The sequence below is a fragment of the Amphiura filiformis genome, chromosome 12, assembly GCF_039555335.1.
Source record: "Amphiura filiformis chromosome 12, Afil_fr2py, whole genome shotgun sequence".
Taxonomy (NCBI): domain Eukaryota; kingdom Metazoa; phylum Echinodermata; class Ophiuroidea; order Amphilepidida; family Amphiuridae; genus Amphiura; species Amphiura filiformis.
In genome coordinates, this window is record NC_092639.1 from 42,688,447 (window position 1) to 42,711,534 (window position 23,088).

The window sequence follows — 23,088 nt, forward strand, 5'->3', positions numbered from 1 at the left end:
AACACTAAATCACAAAGCATACAATATATCGTAACTTTGGTGAATACACTGTGACTCTTGATTCTTGAGATGCAAATTAGTTTTAAAGTTTGTTCCAATTTTAGAAACGCTCATGTCAGAGGTCAATCGTGAAATAGACGTGTTTTTGATTTCCATTTTCCCCCCAGATATTTCACTGTTTTTACTGCTAAATGTCAGTTACAGTTCTTGTACAAGTAAAGAGAAGTGATGGCAAACAATAAGCGAACCGTTTACGTTGGTAAGAGAGTGTAATTTATATTAAAAAGTGAATTATAAGCTTAAGCTTACCTAATTGTAAGTCGTGCATTTATTATTATGATTTTAATTTAAAATTCTACAAAGCATATGTAAGGGGAAATGATCAGCATGTGGTTGTACGAAAATAGCGCAGTTGCACAATTTTAAAATTAAAAAAATTTCTGCATTTCTTTTTTTTTCAAATTGCGCATTTTTACAAATGCACGCGCAACCTTGAAGTATGAGACAAACCTTTTTTTTCTTCTTTCTTTTACTTTGGCCTTATCGAGGATGGTGTACAGGCCACAATGGGAGTGACCCCCCCCCCCCAGGGGGAGTTACATATTTTGCAATTTTTTTATACATTTTTTGCTGGAATAATGGAGAAAGGCACTACATGCATGTAAGCTGATTTATATCTCAATGTGATGGTAATTTATCTAGCTAAATCTGAATTGTTGACATCTTGAAAAGGGGTCAAAGATTTATTGATCTAAAGAGGGGGTAGGCAAAATGGCAGATTGTGATCAGAATTCATTCAACCCCCCCCCCCCTTGCACAGCCCTTAAGTTAGATCTATGTGTTTGATATTGCATATATTGTGGTTGTAAGCTATAGAGTTTACAAGAATTTAAAATGACAGAATTTAATTAAAACACAGTGTGCCAATTAAGGCTGTTTGTTTTGAAGAGAGCTGGAGCCATACGTCACTCTTCTTTGGATCCTTGCTAAAATTTAACCTTTGACCTTTGATTGTTCAGGTGGATTGGCAGAAGAAGTAGATGAGAAGATACTGCATGCAGCCTTTATTCCATTTGGAGATCTCATGGATATACAGATTCCATTGGACTATGAGACAGAAAAGCATAGAGGATTCGCATTTGTTGAGTTTGAATTTGCCGAGGTGAATATCTAAGAGTGTTTTCCAAATGTAGGCCTACATGTATGGTTATTTCAACAACTCTTCCTATACCTTTGTACCGGAGTCAACCGTTGTTAATCCATGATGAATCCACACTTGTACAATAGCGTACTACGCGAACGCCAGCGCGAATATGCTTTACGCGTAAATCCAAGCTTATGTTCGCATACCCACTTACAAGCTGAATTCAGTATTTTTTGGAGGTAGCAGCTAAACATTGCCGCTTTATTCTGTAGTTTTATTGCTGAAATCACTGATCTTTTTGTAAGGATGAGTGGCAATGATTAACCGACAATCCTCATGAATTATACAGTCTTTAGCTTGTTTTCGTTGTTGAAAGGGATTCAATCATGTTTCACCATTGTTCATCACCGTTTAACAACCCGCGTCTGGAGCGTTTGTGTGATTTACTTCGCTCTAGCTCAGTGTCCGATTTACAAATTTTTTCCTACCTGCACTGGTGCATGTAGCCCAAAATTTCTACATGCACAGCAAAAAGTGTGCATGCACCAAAATTAAAGCAAACATAGTCATAAAATCACATTGAATCACGATCATTGTCAGTTAAGCTTGTACATGTAATAATATTCCTGGCTCCACTGTCAGTGTCATTTTTATGCCGATCACTCGCCGATTTCTTAGCCAAAACACTGGATGCTGTGGCTTCATCCAGGGTTAGCGGTGCCTGGTTAAAACAGGGGGTCCAGTGGAAGCTATTTGGACCCCTTAACCCCACCTTTAGTCTGAAAATAGGGCGTCCAAACCGAAAAACAAAGGGTCCAAAACGCCAAAATCTTTAAAAATAAAAAAAATTGAAAAATACCAAAAGAGTTAATTTTTTAACAATTTAATTTAATTTAATTTAATTTAATTTAATCTAATTTAATCTAATTTAATCTAATTTAATCTAATTTAATCCAATTTAATCTAATTTAATTTAATTATTTTATTTCATTTTATATTATCTATATATTCCATGTCTACCGCCTGCTGAGGCTGGTCAATAATTAATTTTATACTGCCTGGAGAGGGCAGTATATCTGTGTTTATCTTAACTAGTAACGAACGCACGGCGCATGCGCGAGCCGGGAAGTTCAAGCTTGCTGTAGACTCGGTCCCTACACATATATGGCACGCTTGCAACGCCTCTAACTCAGGTGTCAATTTGTGGATAAAATTAAATAAAATTAAATATCTTTTTTTCTTTATGTCCGTATTTCCGTCACCCTGGGAATTGACTTGAAAACACTATGAGGATTACTCAGTTAATTTTTGAGGACAAAAATCATGAAATTGGTGGTGTACGGGAATTTTGTTATGGCTAAGTTTTAGGCCAAAAAATATGATTTTTTTCGAAATTTTTTTGACCGAAAATTCGACCCTTTCTCGCTTATCTGATGAATTTTCAACTTCTTTTTGACATATGTGGTAGATATGACTTTGGTGTTTATATTCCCTGAAGTAATTGTTGTAATTTTGCTTAGTTTTATAAAAAGAAGTGATTTTCTGCATGGAGTTGTTTTGATATTCGGCTTTGTTTACGTTTCAAAACCAAAACTGAATTTCCTGGCTCGCGCATGCGCCATGCGTTTGTTACTAGTTAAGTGTTTATCTTAAAACCAAGATGGTGGACTCGATCTCATAAAGTTCGCGATACGGCAAAACATCTGAAGTTACTGTAAATTCTACTTCACAAATCAGTATTACTGTGTGATATATCAATTATTGAAGTAAATTAGTCCATAATTCACCATTTTAGGAGTTCAGTTGCTTGGAAAATGATGTGCATATTATGCAATTTGGGGCCTAAAATGCCGGACTTTCTGAAAGTTTTGGAAGGCTAAAATAATGACCGGCGACGATATGAACTGAAAATTGACGGCGCTCAGCCTTGGATATTCCTAAAAACAACGACTTTTTGTGGCCGATTTTGAAAATTAATGACACATTTAATGTAGATAAACAGTTAACATTGTTAAATGGGAGGATTTTTTATTTCTACACAGTAAATCCGCTGCGATTTGGATGCGTCCAGTTGAGATTTTTGGACCCTTAACCTCCTTGGATTTAGAAATTCAGTGCGTCCATATTTACCCATTTTCAAAATTTTGCGTCCAGGACGCAATGACGCATTAAAACGCGAACCCTGGCTTCATCTGTTCTAGAACTAGTCGCCGACGAGGTGCACAATTTCCAGAATGATGCAAGTGTTTTTTGAGCTATTTCCTTTTTTGCTGGACATTATTATGATTATTTTCCGTGACGTAAACAAATATTTCCCACAGTTTAAATTCGGTTCTTTTTTTTCAATTAAATGAAAATGACAGCTTGGCATGTGCGAGGGTATCGGGGAATTGGTGGATGACGCCACATTACGCTAGCCCCTCTAAGGGAAGTCATAGTCTCGGACCAGACTGTATGTGGCTATCGCGAATGTTCGTTAGGATCGACGAGTATCAGACCGACGCAAACTGGCGTGTAGAAGACTAGGGAAGTCAATGAAAAAAGTGACAGTTCTCACGCCACGTGATAGGGGTATCGGGAATTGTCAATTGCGTCAGCCCTGAAGTCAGGATGTTGCGCTAAAAATAGATTGGGTTTTTCCAAATCGGACTGACTGCTTGTTTACTTTTGTATATTGGCCTTTTCATATCGCTAGCGCTAAAATCGTACATGCACGCTGCAGGCAGGTAGTGAAAAGCTGCATGCACAAAGGGAATGTTACATGCACTGGTGCAGGTATGCAGGTGGTAAATCGAACACTGCTCTAGCTGCCCTCGTGATATAAACCACACAGAGGACGCAGACACATCATTGTTAAACGGTGATGAACAACGGTGAAACATGATTGAATCCCTAAGTGCAGACTGCCGACTTGATTCATCAACTTCACATTTTGTTACTTTCATTTTTAAATTTTAATAAGCCCCCCCCCCAAGACTGATATTTGAGGATGTCTTTTTTTTTTCTTATTCGAATTTACAGGATGCAGCTGCTGCAATTGATAACATGGTAAGTTATAAGAAATTGGTCTTAAATCAAAATTTAAGGGCAAAGTTATGCTCAAAACCATTGAATGTCCCTTTGAATCACCATAATAGCACTGAAAATTGTGCAATTGTTGTACATTGTATTTGTTGGTATTCACCCTTTACATGGATCGGCCATCTTGCTCCGGAAACGAGGTTCTTTCTTCAAAAGCATGCACAAAAAGTAAGATGCATATGAAGTATGTATGCACATACACCATGCATGTAGGTGTAGATCCTCGTTTTGAGATGACAGTGCAAATGGTGCAATAGAACCTTCCCTCAGAAGCTTTTCTTATTTAGGATACATCCATAACTTTGTATCAATTTGCCCAATTTATTGTTTCAGTTTATGCCAGAACTGTTTTTCACAACTTGCTGCTGCCATTTATTTTAGCTAATTTATCAGCTGGCTCAATTCTCATCATGATTCTAATTTTTCACCAGGGTTTTGTAAAAGGAATGCCCAACCAATCAAGTTTCACTATAGTTCTCATTTCATTCATAATTTATGCTGTACGCTCGTATTATTTCAGAATGACTCAGAACTGTTTGGAAGAACAATTCGAGTAAATCTAGCGAAACCCATGAAAATTAAAGAAGGCCATGCTAAGCCAGGTAAGTATAGTCAAACTATTTGCTCCTTCTCTAAGTATCCCTGTTCTTCATCACACCTGCTCCTTCGATTTTTCCTCCCTCTCCCCATCCTACTCGTCCCCTTCTTATCTGGAGTGAGTCCAGTGAAAAAGCTGAAAGTATCCTGCTAAAGGAGTCAGTCAAATTAGCTCAATCCATAAGACATTCTATTATGGTGGGAGAGGTTCCAGGTTCAAACTCCGGCATTAGTTGGTACACTCTCATTGAGTTAACTTGAAATTCAAGGAACTTGGTTCAACTTACTGCTAATTGTCTCACTGTATCCCGTACAAAACTCGGGGGAGCTGATCCTGGCTGCAAAAGTCAATTGTGGAATGTCCAGGGTATGTACTTCTTTATAGCTGCCAGTCCCTGTGGTGTTGTTGCTTATAAATGATGTGGGGCCATAGTGGTCAGGGACAAGTGTGCTGAAGCTTGTGGATCAATGTCTAGGTGTTGTGCCTGTGTGTAGCGCACTATAAATCACTGCATTTTGTTTTGTTTTTTGATATGCTTAAGGGATCCAAAATGAGCGTTTATTGCGTTTCGACAGTATTTTTTGTTGGACATGAGAGCACCTCAGATCTATCGATTGCATTCTGAATACTGAAGCATGTCTTTCTGATATCAAATAATTTTCATTTTTTAAATCACAATATAATACAAATTTTATGACAAATTATAAAATTTGATATTTTTCAAATTTTGATATATAACAGTCCTCGAAGTAAATTATATAAATCTAATGATATATTCTTAAAAGTGTATGTAGCAGGGAGGAAAAGCCGACGGTCAATTGAAAATTTTGACCTTTCATATTGAAGATATGGATTTTTTCCAAAAAGACCTAATTTTTTTGGTGTTTTGGGAAAAAAATCCATATCTTCAATAATGAAAGGTCAAAATTTTCAATTGATCGTCGGCTTTTCATCCCACCTACATACACTTTAAGTATAAATCATCAGATTTATAAAGTTTACTTTAAGTACTGTTAAATATCAAAAATATCAATTTTTATGATTTGCCATAAAATGTGTATTAAATTGCGAATTTCAAAAAATCAAAATTATTTGATATCAGAATGACATTCTTCATATTCAGAATGCAATTCGATATGTCTGATGTGCTCTAATGTCCCAAAATAAATACTGTCCAAACGCTCATACCCCAGCCCTTAAGACTTTTAGAATTTATATACTGCCCCACGCCTACACATCAGGATTAGGGTTATGTAATCAATCATCAAGACGAAGTGGAAACAGTGATGTAGTTTATTGGGGTTTTTTTTGCAGGGGGGTATGAGGAGTGGAAAAGCCAGCAACTTTTTATTTCTTAGTCTCTACTGGCTATGAGAAGGGGTGTATATATGCACTGGTGGCAAACTTTCTATAGGGTGTTTTTAGCGAAAGTTGATAATGTTTTCTGTTTTTCTCCCCTTCCCCGTATCTTCTTATTTTCAGTTTGGTCAGATGATAACTGGTTAAAGAAGCATGCTGGCGCAACACTTAAGGAGCAGGAGATAGAAGCTGAAGGTGATGAAAGTAACAAGAGATCAGCCGAAGACACGGATGAAGTAAGTCTTCTCCTGATGTGTCAGGGCCAGGGACTCTATTTACAGAGCTGGACTTGTATCGTACTGAAAATACTAAAGAATACTTTGTTTTTTGTTGGAATTGTTTAAAATGAACAAAGTTCACAGTTAGTAAAATCAACATTCCTAATGAATTTGTTCAAAGAAAAGATAAAGGATACTGTTGATAACTTTACACATCGAAATGTTTAAATATTGATTTCATACATTTAAAATAGACTTGGTGATTTATTAAGCATTATTCTTATTCTGACGAGTGTAGGTCGGCTTCGGCTGACCTGCATGAAACAATATTGTAAATAATGCTTTTTAAAATAAATCACCAAGTCTATTTTAAAAATGTATTCCAGCTCCCTTCTTGGTTGAGCACTTTACTGTGGATGATTTACCTTACTTGGATTTATTTAAATATTAATTTCTTTACTCAAAAGTCATGAAAATACTGAACTATGTATTTTAGAAGGTTTTGGCTGCTTTGTATTTTACTTAGTTAGTTCTGCAGATTGATTTGAGGAATCCCATGACAAGGCAGATTAAGTTTGTTTACAGTGTGTGGAATTCAGTAGGGGTCACTCCCAGGCAAACATGACTATGCAGTAAAAATCAGATATTTTCAAAAAATGTTGGCAGACTTCAAAAAATGATTTTTCTTAATACTTTGTGTGTGGATGTACCTTGGGTCAGAGTCTACAGGAGTGACAGTCATATCGCCTCTAAACCCTTGGTTGCCATGGCAACAGCGAAAATGTCAATTTGCCCAATTTTCAGCAGTTTCAGCATTTTCCCATGTAGCAAAATGTAAAAATATCAGGTCAGATTTCAGGATGAAGGAAGTAATGTTCAGTACCCTTCTTTTATACAGTGAATAAGACATCCTTCCTCTCTATAAAAATCATGTAAACACAAACAAATCATTTTCAGAAATGGGTGAAACTATTATGTAAAATAGGGGTGTTTTTCATTATTTTCGGCAAAGCCAAAACTTGTGTTGGGAAAATTGATGTAACCCCCAAAGTAACACTTTTCTCATAATTATCTGTTCAGGGTAGGTAGATATCATGAAAAAAAAGTTTTGGTAAATTTCATACGTGGGAGCAGTGTTGCCAGGAAAATGGCACAATTTTCAGTTTTTTAATTTAATATAATGAAAAATAAGGGCTTTTATCCACCTAGGGGATGATGATGCATTTTTATGATATTAGTATGAAGACATTTCCAACTGTAGTGCATGAGTATCAAGCATTTCTGCCTAAGTGTTGCCAGAAACCTCACTTTTTTGACGTTTGAGATTTTATTTACAATGGAAAATGCTGATTTTAACAGACAACTATCTTGTTAATTTTATGCAACACTCTAGTATTGTTATTTGGATTAAGTGCATGGTGTGACATGATTTGCATTGGTTTCAACACCAGTGTTGCCAGTAGCGTTGCCTTTTCAGGTGCTGTTTTAAAGTAATTTTCATACGTGGGAGCAGTGTTGCCAGGAAAATTGCACAATTTTCAGGTTTTTAATTTAATATATTATGAAAAATAAGGCTTTTATCCACCTAGGGGATGATGCTGCATTTTTATGATATAAGTATGAATACATTACCAACTGTAGTGCATGAGTATCAAGTATTTCTGCCTAAGTGTTGCCAGAAACCTCACTTTTTTGACGTTTGAGATTTTATTGATGATGGAAAATACTGATTTTAACAGACAACTCTCTTGTTAATTTTATGCAACACTCCAGTATTGTGATTTGGATTAATGGTTAGCTGTTGCAGTTCATACACTAGATATGATGCAGCAGAGTTTGATGACTCACATTACGGAAGATACAAGATTGCCAACCGACATTTACAGACATAGTGCTTAAAAACTTACATGTTTTGAAATTGTTCAAAACATTGTTTGTAACTAAACAGAAACAACCTTCCACAAAGCTTTCAATTTTCTTGATATACGGACGTTTAGCCCCGGTCCCCGCACTCCGTGCATCCATGGGTATTCATGCTCGTCGAAAATTTCGCGAAATAGGGGGTGTTTTCAGATGAAGAAATGCGATTCGCGAAATACACAAAAAAGAGGTGTGTTTTCAAACCACGTGTTCGCTAAATTGAAAAAAAAGGGTATTTTCATGGAGCAGCCACGTGTTTCTGTCAGAAAAGGGTATGTTAGAAATATCGTTCGTGTTTTAGCGAAAATAGGGGTATTGTCGAAGGGCAAATAATTCGCGAAATCGCTAAAAAAGGGGGATGTTTTTCCCCTAAAAACTTCGCGAAATGAGATGCAAAAGGGGATGTTTTTAAAGTTCACCGACAAGCATAAATACCCGCGGATGCACGGAGTGCGGGGACCGGGCGTTAGGTGTCGATGTTGAGGTATATGCATAATGTCCTTAAGTTTTGAAACAGTTTGCTTGATCAGATTCTTTGTTTTTACAAGTTTACAAATATTACACGGAAAAACAGTGGCAGGATCGACGGGAATTATATAAATAAACATTGTTATTCATCAAGTTCGCCTTCGCAAATAATATAGGAGACAAGAAGAAAAAATTATCCCTCCTGGGAATTGAATCCAGGACCTCAGGGTTACGAGACCTACGCCTTAACCGCTTGGCCACGGGAGCTTCTGAGTCATGATTAGGCTGGATGAAATTCGAACTCATCAGATTCGCCGTCGCAAATAAACTGAAAAGGTTACTAGCAACACTGGTGTTGAAATCACAGCGAGCAAAGTAAAGTATACTACACTTAATTTAAACAGTAAATTTAACCTCAATAACACAAAAGTGGGTTTTCTAGCAATACTGTTGTTGACATGTGAATAATAGCAGTCCAGGACCCGCTATACTTCACGTTATACTTCACTGAATAGACAATGTTACTAGCAAAACTGGTTTCGCTGTTTCTTTATAACAGCACCTGAAAAGACAAAGCTACTGGCAACACTGGTGTTGAAACCAATGCAAATCATGTCACACCATGCACTTAATCCAAATAATAATACTAGAGTGTTGCATAAAATTAACAAGAGAGTTGTCTGTTAAAATCAGCATTTTCCATTGTAAATAAAATCTCAAACATCAAAAAGTGAGGTTTCTGGCAACACTTAGGCAGAAATACTTGATACTCATGCACTACAGTTGGTAATGTCTTCATACTAATATCATAAAAATGCATCATCATCCCCTAGGTGGATAAAAGCCCGGGGGTGCCACTCATATACCATTGCATGTTGTCATCACTGACCAGACACTTTTATTTTTCACCCAAAACACTGACATGCCCAAGGGCTGAAAGGTAACCCTTACCACTGACCTGCTATGAAAAAGGATACCCAAATCACTGACCACAGCCATGGTGCAAACAAAGGTACCCATATCACTGACCTTACATGTCCCAATGACGCTTTTCACTGACGAAGGTAGAAAGCAATATTTACCTAGTGTATTTCCAATCCCTTTACATACAATTTCTGTTATAATATGAAATAGCCTGGAATATCATCCTTAACACAAAATTGTGGTCATACACAACAAACAAGCTGCAATCATTTCATTGGTATCCAATTAGTACAAGTACATCCTGGGAAGATCATACACCAACAGGTTATTTGTAGTGGAAAAGTTTTATTTCCTATTCTTGGCAATAAATACATGAACCATATTAAATTCACAATACTTTTGCATGATGTATAATCCATCTTGGTCATTTGTGGTGTATGATCCCTTGGGATGATCACAGTTTTCAATGACTAAATGAATGAATTGAATGGTACACAACCCGCGGCACACAATCGGAAGTAGAAACCCGGGAGTAGAAAGCAAGAAACATCAGCAAAAGCGATGAAAAACGTGATTGCATTTTCTTAATAAGCGTACCTATTTACCTTTGATTTCAGTCAGCCCTCGAATTAAGGATCTGAAGGGGCACAGCAACTTTTTTAGGGCAAGTTGGAAATTGCCATGGATTTTCACTGAAAATTCAAGGCAGCACGGCAGTTTGTAATATTTCAAGAGGGCATCATGGCAACTGTTGAAAATTTGAGAAGGGCACCAAGGCAATTTCTCAAAAGTGAAGAAAACACACACAAACATAGATAGATGATGTTATAAATGAAGGGGCAGGGCTGGGGCACCGACGGCAACTTCATTAGAGGGCGCGGCAAGTGACTGCCTTGGATAAAGGACATATTTTGAGGGCATTACGGCAGTGGGGATGGGCACCCACAGCAAAATGCCATGGGTGCCGTGAGTTAATTCGAGGGCTGATTTCAGTGCTGAATCCCGGGCCGAATCCATGATCCGCGCTAAGCTCTGAAATCTGAAATATAAAGCACTTTTTTCCCCCGTTTAACTTCGGTTTTGCGGGGGTGACAAACAGCGATGGCAAATGTCACTTCACGATTTCCAAAAGGCATGGTTCCTGTCATATCTGGTTCAGCAGTCAAACGTATGTCGTAATCCATTCCGATTACACAGTATCTGTACCTTGTACAAAATTGTAGTCTCTCGCCCGTCCCACGCAGCCCGCTCGGCAGCATGCACAAACACCACCGAGTTTTACTCATGGTACAAGACCGGGCACAAGACTAATATATTACACTTACAGACCCGGAAGTAAGAAGTTGTTTACAATCAGGAACGAAAACAGCGGCTGACGTCAAATGCTGGACTTTGATTTTTCATGAACCCAAAACGCCGACATATCTATTGTAAAAAAGGTACCCTTTTTTTTCCAGAAAACACCAAAATTGAGACCCTTTTCGCGTCCCGCGCAGGACGTGGCCTATGCTTAAAAAGATACCCTTTTACCGCGAAATTTTGGTCGGTGATGACTTCATTGACGGTTCAACTGGCACCCCCGGGGATAAAAGCCTTATTTTTCATAATATATTAAATTAAAAACCTGAAAATTGTGCAATTTTCCTGGCAACACTGCTGCCACGTATGAAAATTACTTTATAACAGCACCTGAAAAGGATCGCTACTGGCAACTCTGGTGTTGAAACCAATGCAAATCATGTCACATCATGCACTTAATCCAAATAATAATACTAGAGTGTTGCATAAAATTAACAAGAGAATTGTCTGTTAAAATCAGCATTTTCCATTGTAAATAAAATCTCAAACGTCAAAAAAGTGAGGTTTCTGGCAACACTTAGGCAGAAATACTTGATACTCATGCACTACAGTTGGTAATGTCTTCATACTAATATCATAAAAATGCATCATCATCCCCTTAGGTGGATAAAAGCCCTTATTTTTCATAATATATTAAATTAAAAAACTGAAAATTGTGCAATTTTCTTGGCAACACTGCTCCCACGTATGAAAATTACCAAAACCTTTTTTTCATGATATTACTAGACCAACATCTTATCTATTTACCCTGAGCAGATAATTGTGAGAAAAGTGTTACTTTGGGGGTTACATCAATTTTCCCAACACAAGTTTTGGCATGGCCGAAAATAATGAAAAACACCCCTATTTTACATAATGGTTTCACCCACTTCTGAAAGTTATTTGTTTGTGTTTACATGATTTTTATAGAGAGGAAGGATATCTTATTCACTGTATAAAAGAAGGGTACTGAACATGATTTCCTTCATCCTGAAATCTGACCTAATATTTCTACATTTTGTTACATGTTAAAATGCTGAAAATGCTGAAAATTGGGCAAATTTACATTTTGGCGGTTGCCATGGCAACCAAAGGTGCAGAGGCGACATGAATGTCATTCCTGTTGACTTTGACCCAAGGTGCATCCATGCACAAAGTTTGAAGAAAAATCATTTTTTGAAGTCTGCCAACACTTATTTGATTTATACAGCAGACCAGTCAAGTTTAAACTTCTAAATGATGTAATATGAAATGATATCACATCCTGATTCCACACAATATCAAAGTGTGGCTGTGGTTGTGAGTCACTCAAACCTAAGGATCCCTTTTAATTTAGTGGCCCCTGAGCCCGGGAGGGTCACTCCCATTGTGGCCTGTACACCATCCGCGATAATGAAAACGTGGGTAAGAACGATACGCGCGTAACGCGTTTAGGGTGTCAAAAACATGAAATATTGGAAAAAAGGGTAGCAAAATTGCAATTGCTATTACGCGGAAATGAAATTTAGGGTATGAAATTTGATGCAAGGAATAAAATCCCTGTTTAGGGTATTGTTTTTAGCCAAGGGTTAAATCCTTGTTTAGGGTGCTTTTCAAAAGTTGATTATCGCGGATGGTGTACAGGCCACAATGGGAGTGACCCCGGCCCCTGAGCCAGTATTGGGTTTTGCCTGACTAAAGTCGGGTCAGTCTGAGAAATGAAGAGACTCTAAGTTGAAAAGTTGATACTTCCATTAAGTAAGTTTGCCAGAGAAGATCTTACCCTTTCCAGAATCCTTTGCAACATGATACTTCACCTCATTTCATCTAATGACACTCCAATTACTTTATACACATTCCCACTGTTTCCTTTTTGCGGATAAACGGGCTAAACATTGGTCGGCAGTCGGGTAATAAACATATTTTGCAAGATATGGATGTGCTTTGTTCATTACGGTACATCTTGGCACTAACAATCTATAGTGCACTGGATAGCAATTCAGTACAGAAAATTGAAATGGGAGAAATGGAATAAGGGCAAAATGTAATGGGGTTGGTCCAGGGATGGGTCATTACAGATCAGGTATGATCATGTTGACGAAGGAATAAAAAGCACGCCCTGCTCATCTTTACACCGCTCAGGATTTTATCTACTAGTTGATGGGTTTCCTCCTCTGCTGAAAACCTGAGAATTATAAATGTTACTTGCATTTGACTGTTTCCTTTTCAGAGTTCAGCACCAGCAGCCAAAAGAGCCAAAGCAAATCCACAGGTGTATTTTGACATTAAGATTGGTGGCAAAGATTGTGGTAGAATAACAGGACAGCTAAGAGCTGATGTAGTGCCTATGACAGCAGGTATGGGAAGCATTATGAACAAGACCCTGTAGGGGTTACTTCAATTTTGAAGGGCACAGGGATGTGCCATGAAAATAGATCTATTTTTCTAACAAATGCCTAGACAAGAAGGTTGGCTTTTCACAAAAATCATTAGACATGGGTCTGTGTTTTGAAAAATCATCCAAAATTACAAAATTTTGAGTCAATGTTACCCTTAGAAATTTGGGTAGGATTTTAAAGATTGGGGTGCTACACTCCGTCAAATGGAACAGGGCTCAATTTTTTATGTTAGCCTATTTGTCTAGCAAATAGAGTTAAGGGGGTACTACACCCCTGGCCAATTTTGGGCCTGTTTTTGCATTTTTCTCAAAAATTATAGCACATAAGTGATAAGTAAGATATGTATATTGTAGGGGCAAGAACTACAACTACTACACTGAAAATTCAGCAACTCAAGGCAAGTAGTTATTGATTTATTGATCAAATATTGGTTTTCCCTCATTTTTGACTGTAACTCCACAACTGTTGTCTGTGCTGAAATAAAATTTCCAGTGCAGTAGTTGTAGTCCTTGCCCCTATAATATACATATCTTACTTGTCACCAATGTACTATAATTTTTGATAAAAATGCAAAAATAGGCACAAAATTGGGCAAGGGTGTAGTACCCCCTTAAGGGGGAATAATACCCTGATTTTCATCAGTACCCCTCTTCTTCTTTTTTTCTTGCAAATTTATGAAGTACATAAGTATGTTCATCACCTCATGTCCTGAACTTATAAAATATATCTACATACAAAGTATTTTTAAACCATTTTAGTAAGTCATTTTAGCCCTATATATTTTTTGTTTACTGTATCCTAGTAACTCAGATCGTGTTTCATAACAAACCATAATTTATTCTATTCAACATGTTCAAGTAGGGTACATGAATAGAATACATTAAATCCTTTGTTATACTCTCTATAGAAAATCTAGTGGTGCATGCAAAATATATAACACTGAATAAATTAAATAAACACTTACACAATGGATGCATAGTCATTAGTCAATTTAATATTACTATAATGTGTTGTTAGGAGAAGAAAAGGCTATTAGGTCACCGTATGTCATTTTATTATTGTTGTTAAATTTTGATGCATTGTACTTGATGTCTTACCATTTTTCTGTATTTTTGTATATGTTGCAATGCTAAATAAAAACTAAACTAAACTAAACTAAACTATAGGTCAATTGGTTCAGGTCAAATTTAAGCATCAATTTTGAATACACATGTGAGAGTCTTTGATATCATAATGAGGCATAATTTTGATATTCTGTCTTTAACTGGATATATATCGAGAAGTGCAAGGTGGATATACTAATATACCTTGGGATGTAAATGGTGAGTACAATTTAGAATGCCTAGTTGAGATGGATTTCACAAATAAATATAAAATAGTTACCAAAATCATAAAAGTTAAGCTTACGGAAAACTACCCAATATGGTGGTATAGGTGACAAGAAATACAATTTTTTCAACATTGCTGTAGTATGGTTGTGGTAACCTGTTACCTGTGGCTTAATTAAGTTTCAGTGAAATAATGTCGCAAGTTAAAAATACAAAATATAGCTCATGATCAACATTGAAAATAGAAGCATTTTAACCAGTTCCTTTTTTGATAGTTGTGGAGCACCAAGTTTATGAAGTCATAAAAGAAATCAGGAACCACTTATTCCCATTTTACATATCAACTTTATTTCCCTAATGTGTAAGCAACACATATCCAAAATTTTAACGAAATCCGTTGATAGTAAGCTTTCCAAAATGAAGTGAATTTAAATCATCAGTGATGTACCACCTTTTGGCTTCTACTTTTAAAAGCATGTAAGCTATGTTGATACCGATGCCACCAATAAAACGAGAAGATATGCCCCTTCATTTTGCATACCACTTTGTCCAATTTTTTTTGTAATTTCTTCACAAAATGCAAAAAAATGCAAAAAAAAATCAATGGGTGTAGTACCCCCTTAAACAAACAACTGAGAATCTTTAAAAGCTGTCCTTGACTTCAATAAACTGCAGCGTGGTAAAGTTAGAAAGAGCTGCTTGCCATATATAGACAAGCAGAGATTTTCGGAATAAAATATTTTGTCTAGCAAATAGAGTTAAACAAGCCTCTGAATTTTGATGAATTTCAGGGTGTTCTGGTTCCGTAAAAGACAATGTCAACTTTGGATGTCACCAACTGTCTTTTCTCTGTGCAATTGGAGGTATTCTGCTGTAACATTGTTAAATAAAATAGCGATTAGTTTAGAGAATAAGAATAAATTTTTGTTTTACTATCGTGTGATAGAGGATAATTATATATGCAGGTCCAATATTTTATTGTAGCAGATATACCGGCTGCACCGGTATCCACTTCTCAAAATATTTGACTTGTCTATATCACACAAAAACAAAAATTATATCGTTTATTCTGTTATTAAGAATTATTTATAACAGTGTGTGGGTTTTTGTTTTTGTTTTTTCAGAGAACTTCCGATGTTTATGTACGCATGAGAAGGGGTTTGGCTTCAAGGGCAGTTCATTTCACCGAATTATACCACAATTTGTATCCTTTACATGATTAGTGCAAGTATCCAATGACCTTACAAATGTACCACAATTTAAATCCTTTACATGATTAGTGCTAGTAAATTAGTATCCAATGACCTTAGAATTATACTACAATTTGTATCCTTTACATGATTAGTGCTAGTAAATTAGTATCCAATGACCTTAGAATTATACTACAATTTGTATCCCTTACATGATTAGTGCTAGTAAATTAGTATCCAATGACCTTAGAATTATACTACAATTTGTATCCTTTACATGATTAGTGCTAGTAAATTAGTATCCAATGACCTTAGAATTATACTACAATTTGTATCCTTTACATGATTAGTGCTCAGGCTGGCTGGAAAATAAGAAGCGCCGCACCAGGGGCTGCTTTGTAAAAAAAATAGCCCCTGGTTTCCATGGAACCAGTGGCTATTTTCAATGAATCAGGGGCTATTTTGAAATCACATACATGTACTTACTGATGTCTGAAACGAATATAGCTATATTTGTCTCAGCTGATGTTTGACAATGTTATGATATGATAAATGCCTTAATAACCAGATGAACAAGCAAAGAATGCAAGAAATAATCAAAATTCTATGAACAAAATGTACAATTCTGATTGATCAAAATGACCATTAGGGCCAGGAGCCAGTTTGAACAAAATAGGTGGCCCCATGGTCACAGGTATTTACTTGAAAACCAGGGGCATTTTGGGACTTTACGGTAGCCAAATGGCCCCTGACCCCCACAGGTTTCCATGGAACCAGTGGCCATTTTCAATGAATCAGGGGCTATTTTGAAATCACATACATGTACTTACTGATGTCTGAGATGAATATACCTATATTCGTCTCAGCTGATGTTTGACAATGTTATGATAAATACCTTAATAACCAGATGAACAAGCAAAGAATGCAAGAAATAACCAAAATTCTATGACCAAAATGTACAATTCTGATTGATCAAAATGACCATTAGGGCCAGGAGCCTGTTTGAACAAAATAGGTGGCCCCATGGTCACAGGTATTTACTTGAAAACCAGGGGCATTTTGGGACTTTACGGTAGCCAAATGGCTCCTGACCCCCACTTATTTCCCAGCCTGTTAAGGTGGCTGTGTACTCTCAGACATGCATGTAGTAAAAGTGCAATAACTTTGTAATTATTCACAAGCATAAAACATATAAAAGTATACATTTTATGAAGGCAAGACATCAATAAATCTTAATATCAATACAGATTTGGGGTAAAAACAACAATTTTGAAGAAAATCACAAAAAGTGAGTTTTTGGCAATATTTGTTAGGTACATCATAACAAAAAACACTCTTTCCAAAATATTTTATTTTGTTTTTAGCTCAATCTTGAGGCTCCATTCCAAAAACGTTTTTTTTATTTTTTGATATTGGCCTTATTTTTTGAGATATTGACCATATAAGGCATCAAAATGAACTTTTTAAAATTCAAAACGCCTATTTGCACAAAATGATGCCCAAAATCGGAAATAGACCAAAATATAAAAAAATGAGAAAACCGTTTCTTGAGTCGATCATGCTTTTTACGATGATCTTATTTGCTTACCTATAGATGCTGTATTTATTGAGTTATCGTGTACCTAAATCGTCATTTTACCGAGAAAATGAACATTGAAATAATGGCCGTTGAAGTTTAAAGTGGTCACATTTTGCACTTTCATCGAATCTCACAGGAGAATTCGACAGTTTTCGTTTTTGAAACTTATATTACGTGAACATCGGGTCAATCCACAGCCCCTTTGAGCGAAACCCATTAATAACTTGATATTCAATTCGAGTAAAAAGAACAAAAAAAAACCCACATTTTATCAGCTAAAACGGAGCCATTTGACCACTAGGTTTTTGTGAAATCAGTGCTTCCGTGGTGTTTCCATAAGATGCGCCCGCGCATGCAGATAAGCGTCAGCGTATGCGTCGCGTATTTGTCGTTAACAAATTGCGCGATACATAACGCGATGAGTTGTTCTTGCGGCGTGTACCTTGCTGGTACAACAAAGATTTTCTTTCCTTTTCAATTTCAAACACGAGTGGAATAGTGAAATAAAATCCTTAAAATATTGCAGTTGGAGTTTACAAATCTGGATTTTCATTCCTTGTATTTGTAAAAAACATAACAAGGTACAAACATATCATAAAAACTCAATTTGGAGAAAGAAACAATGGCTAGAGTACACAGCCGCGTTAATGCTAGTATCCAATGAATACAAATGTACCACAATTTGAATCTTTTACATGATTAGGGCTAGTACCCAATGTTTACATACGACATTAATACTTGTGAGTCATCCTGAAGGCTTTGTGATTTCCTTAACTATACAATCTATACCAGATGTGTCAAGGAGGAGATTTCACAAATCACAATGGCACCGGAGGAAAATCAATATATGGCAAGAAATTTGAAGATGAAAACTTTGTATTAAAACACACGGGACCAGGTAAGTCTTAGCAGTACTAAAGTAAATTGCTGTAAACTTTAGACGAAAGTATATATGTACTTCTGTGATATTGAAAAGGTGCAACTCACAATATGTATTATGCATATGGTGGCGAAATTAGCACACATTTCAGGGGCATCTTAATAGCATCGCAGAAGTATGCTGTCATCAAAGGTTTACAGCAATTTACTTTAGTGGCACTCAGGCCATGTCTCCGATCTTACTTACACTGTGCCATTTCAAGTGGTTTTTGTACTTACATTGAAATTACTTGGTAGCTTATTTAAGCCCTTGGGTCCATTTCACTAAACTTTACGAAGCTTCGTAAGTCTCAAAATTGTTCGTAACTTACGACAAGTCAGAAGTTCCATTTCACTAAACTTACTTATATTTTACGAATAATACCCTTAGTAAGTGATAGGGATTTACTACAGAGACCCTTCGTAAAGTTACGTCTAGCATTGGGTATTTGTAACTTTGCGAATAGTTACTAGAGTTATGAAGGGTTATAAGTTTAGTGAAACAGACCCCTGGCCAGCTCTTTTGTGTCTGTGTCCTACTCAAATTTACAAAACATTTGGTGGACACTTCATGCTAACATTCATCCTTCCATGGAATGGAAAGGAACAATTTTGCTTTCTCTGCAAGTTGCAGTTTCTAAATCGAACACGTCAGTCAAGTTAGCTCAATCGATAAGGCGTTCAATTATGGTGCAAGAGTTTGCGAGTTTCGAACCGCAACGGTGGTTAGTACATGTACTCTCTCGTGTAATAAAGGAACTTGCTGCTAATTGTCTCGTTGTAACCCATACGAAACTCGGGGAGATGATCCTGGTTGCGATGGTCATTATTGTAGAATGTCTAGGGTGTGCGCTTCTTAGCTGCAAGTCCCTGAGTTGTTGTTTGATGGAATGATGTGGGGCCGTAGTGGTCAGTGATAACCTGTAAAGTATGCTGAGGCTTGTGGATCAACGTCTAGGCGTTGTGCCTGTGCTTAGTGCACTATAAATCACTGCGCTTTTTTTAATGACCCAGTGTATTTTGTTTGTATTTGTTTACTTGCTTGTTGCTTGATGTTCAATTGTTTTTCCCAAAGGCCAAAATTATAGAATCTCCCATGGGCAATTTTGCTTTGTCTGCAAGTTGCAGATTGTAAATCAAACACTTGTATTTTGTTTGTTTGTTTACTTGCTTGTTGCTTGATGATCAATTGTTTTTGGTTTGCAAACGTTTGGTGATTTTGTAGGGGCATTTAGCCTCTTTTTGAAAAAAATAAATAAAAAAAACGACCCACCCTACAAATGTACATGGCAAGTCTGCTGCATTACCCTTGTTGTCTGTTTTTCATGTGATAAATAACATTTGAATAGATTCAAACTCCTCAACAAGCAAAACATACGGCCCTCTATGTTGTCCAATGCGGCCAACACAAATTCTTTTCTTCCAAAAAAAAAAATGAAAATATATAGAAAATAAAATTAAGTAATAACTCTGTATGTAGCCTGTCAAACTGTCTACACTTAGCAATGGTGCCTTCATTATAGGTGATTTGTTTTACTTACAGCAAGTCCATTATTATTTTTCTATATTTGCAGGTACACTCTCCATGGCAAACTCAGGACCCAACACAAATGGTTCACAGTTTTTTATTTGTACAGAAAAAACAGATTGGTAAGTTTTGGAAGCCAGCCACACATATGGAAGTGTCTAGCAATGTGCTTTAAAATTACGGGAACTCTTGGTGCTTCATAGCCGCTTTTGCCAAATGTTCGACAAACATTTAGCGATCACAAACGTTTGGCAAACGTTTATGGGCATTTATGAAAATGTTTGAGAAACGTCCGTGATCAGCAATTGTTTGCCAAGCGATTGATGACAATGGCTTTGTAGCCATAGTGTAAAGGTTGCAGACTATTATGGTACTTGTCTCTGATGCATGAGGCCATGGGTTCAATCTCGGGTGGTAGCAACTTGCTACTAAGTTTTGAGCTTTGGAATATAGACAAAGGCTGCGTCATTGAATTAGCAACATGTGTATCTTGATTAAATTTCCCTTGTGGAGCATTGTATAGATATTTAATCTCGCACACAGTGAGTGTACATTTCAAATGGAGTTTCCGCAATTACGGTAAACCCCGTTTGAAATCTACACTCCCTGTGTGGAAGATTAAGGTCATGTCTTCCATAGGGGGTGTGTGGATTTCAACTGGAATAGCCCAATTCATGTACTGTGCACATGCATGACCAAAAAAGAAGTGGAAAGTGTGTTTTGTGCAGCCAGCCAGGTAATTAACACAGAGTTTCAGGAGAAAATGTGGTTTTGCTGGTTATGGTCAGGTTGTTTATGGTTGTTTCGTCAGTTTATATAAATTGAGTAAAAAAGGGTACATTTTAGGGAAAAATAACTTGCTTTGGGGCAAAAGTTGGTGTAAAATGTCCTCTTGTTTAGGGGTCATTTTGAAACTCAGTGTTAAAATGACCAAACTGGTTGAACAAAACACAGCCTTTTTTCACTTGTTTTTGTAGTCATGCACATGGTCATGTGTACGTAAAATTTATAATTTCAATGACTTTGATTTTATGTGTGTTTCCAGGTTGGACAATAAACATGTCGTCTTTGGGAAAGTGATAGATGGTATGGACGTGGTACGTAAAATGGAAGCTTGCGGTGCAAAAGGAGGAAAACCGACACAAAAAGTAATAATTGCAGACTGTGGAGAGTTGGTATGACCAAAGTGTGAGAATGCAATTTATGTACATTTGTAGCAGTACTTGGTTTGCGGGGATAGACCCAGAATCAAGAATGGTCAAATTACTGAAGTTGGACAAAATAAGCTGATTGTGCAGATTTGTTGCAGGGACTGGTGCCACTTCTGTGCCACTGGATCCGCTCCTGATATACCTGGCGTCTATGGATCATGGCGCTAATACAGATTTGTTGCAGGGCCTGGTGCACCTGGATTCACCCCTGATTGACGTTTATGGGACATGGCTATTATGGGCAACTTGCTAAAAGAAGAAAGAGTTCAACTGCTTCTATTTCAAATTGATATGCTTTTTCATAAAACTAGCATGATCATGTGTGGAAGCCACAGATCGATACCTGGGTTAGATTACAAAGCATTCAGTATAAGTTTCAATACTGATTATACAGTTTACTGAATAAAGCTGCCAAAACCCTCATGACAGTATATTAATGGGAATATTCCATGCCATATAAAGCCCCAGCACAGGATAATTCAGTCATATAGAACAAGTTTAAATCTTAATTAATTGAAGCTCAAATCCTGACAATTTCATTTTGCTTTTGACCATAGTCAGTGGTCGAGCAAAGAAAGGGTTGGGGTAAAAAGTTCCTTTTGGCTTTTTTGATGGCAGCTAAGCAATTTGCCTAAAGCTTGCTAAGGCACCAAGGCAATCATATGCTAAAGAATGTGTCCAAAATTACATATTTATGGGGGCACCAAGGTATGACATGGGGCACCCAAGGTAATTTAGAGACTTGAGTCAGGAATCTGTAATGGGATGCTTGCTTGGTCTCATACAGGACATTATGAAATAGGGACTTGGTGGTTCAAAGTGATTCACTTTTCTTTTTGCCAATACTTATTTCTACATGTACACCAATTAGATCTATTCAAATCGCTGTACTATTGACTGGTTTTCACAAAGGGCCCGTAATGTTGCAGAACTAGTTTTGAGATACAGTCCATTATCAGGCATGAGAATTTTCCTTTTTTACAGGAATTCCTGTTTTTTTTTATTGAAATGTATTCACATGCCTGCATTAAAATTTCAATCATTGAGATGTATTCTCATGCCTCCATTAAACTTTTCAATGAACAACAGAAAACAAAAGATTTCTCAGCCTATTTACTGATTTTTTACTACCTTCCTAGCAAGGAATATTGGGCATGCTATATATCATTGTAAAGCATAATTTGAGAATTTACCTGTCCAATATCTCAAAAAGTGAGAATGCTGACTTTACAGCCCATGGTGGACGGTTCCATTACCTGGTGTATGGGTTTGTAAGCATTGGCATAAAGAAATCAGCACCTCTCCACTACTTCAAACAAATTAAGAGTCTGTTTATTTCACTCTCATTCTAAAAGACTCTGTAAACCATTATTTAAAAGCAAAACCAAATAAATCTTTTTTTACCTTACAATTTAAGTCAAGAATTCTTTATTTAAGATATTATGTGTTTAAATGCAGATTTATGAACATTTGCCCAATAGAAGCCGTCAGCCTTTCGCCATCTTTTGGGTAAAAGCTAATAAATCAATACAGTTTATCAAAATCAAAATAGTACATATAGTTTGGGATTTATCCATATGCTGTGGTAATTGTGTACCAAAAGTATTTTTACACTTGGGCACCAGAACCAAATTTGTTTGATCTTTGGATCGACCGTTGATGCTCAAAGTGTTTTTTCATTTTTGATATGCTCTATTTTTCATTCATAATTTGTGTATATAAGTTGGGTAAATAAAGTCGCATTGTGCTGAATGAGGCATCAAAATACACAAAACAAAATTCTCCATCTATTGGCTATACTGTATTTGGTTTATTTGATTTTAGGGTCTTTAAGATATTGCTGTGGTTATAGTGTAAAGATACTTCTTGTCTACATCATATATATTATGTGACGTGTCATGTCAAA

General features: G+C 36.7%; 1 protein-coding gene across 1 annotated transcript; it reads left to right on the plus strand.

The window, feature by feature from the left end:
* Positions 1–102: 102 nt before the first annotated feature.
* LOC140166234 (peptidyl-prolyl cis-trans isomerase E-like) lies at positions 103–22,424 on the plus strand. Its single transcript, XM_072189635.1, has 10 exons — positions 103–259; positions 1,020–1,162; positions 4,166–4,192; positions 4,746–4,827; positions 6,306–6,418; positions 13,260–13,386; positions 15,881–15,960; positions 18,318–18,423; positions 20,018–20,093; positions 21,017–22,424. Exons 1-10 carry the CDS (start codon positions 229–231, stop codon positions 21,150–21,152), a joined length of 921 nt encoding a protein of 306 aa, XP_072045736.1. The 5' UTR covers positions 103–228; the 3' UTR covers positions 21,153–22,424.
* The last annotated feature ends 664 nt before the right edge of the window (positions 22,425–23,088 follow it).

What these genes read in the sequence shown, in the direction of transcription:
- LOC140166234 (XM_072189635.1), top strand. Translation starts at nt 229, where the DNA reads ATGGCAAACAATAAGCGAACCGTTTACGTTG. An exon ending in CAGCCGAAGACACGGATGAA is followed by an intron (nt 6,419 to 13,259) that starts GTAAGTCTTCTC and finishes TTTCCTTTTCAG; the next exon opens with AGTTCAGCACCAGCAGCCAA. An exon ending in TGTACAGAAAAAACAGATTG is followed by an intron (nt 20,094 to 21,016) that starts GTAAGTTTTGGA and finishes GTGTGTTTCCAG; the next exon opens with GTTGGACAATAAACATGTCG.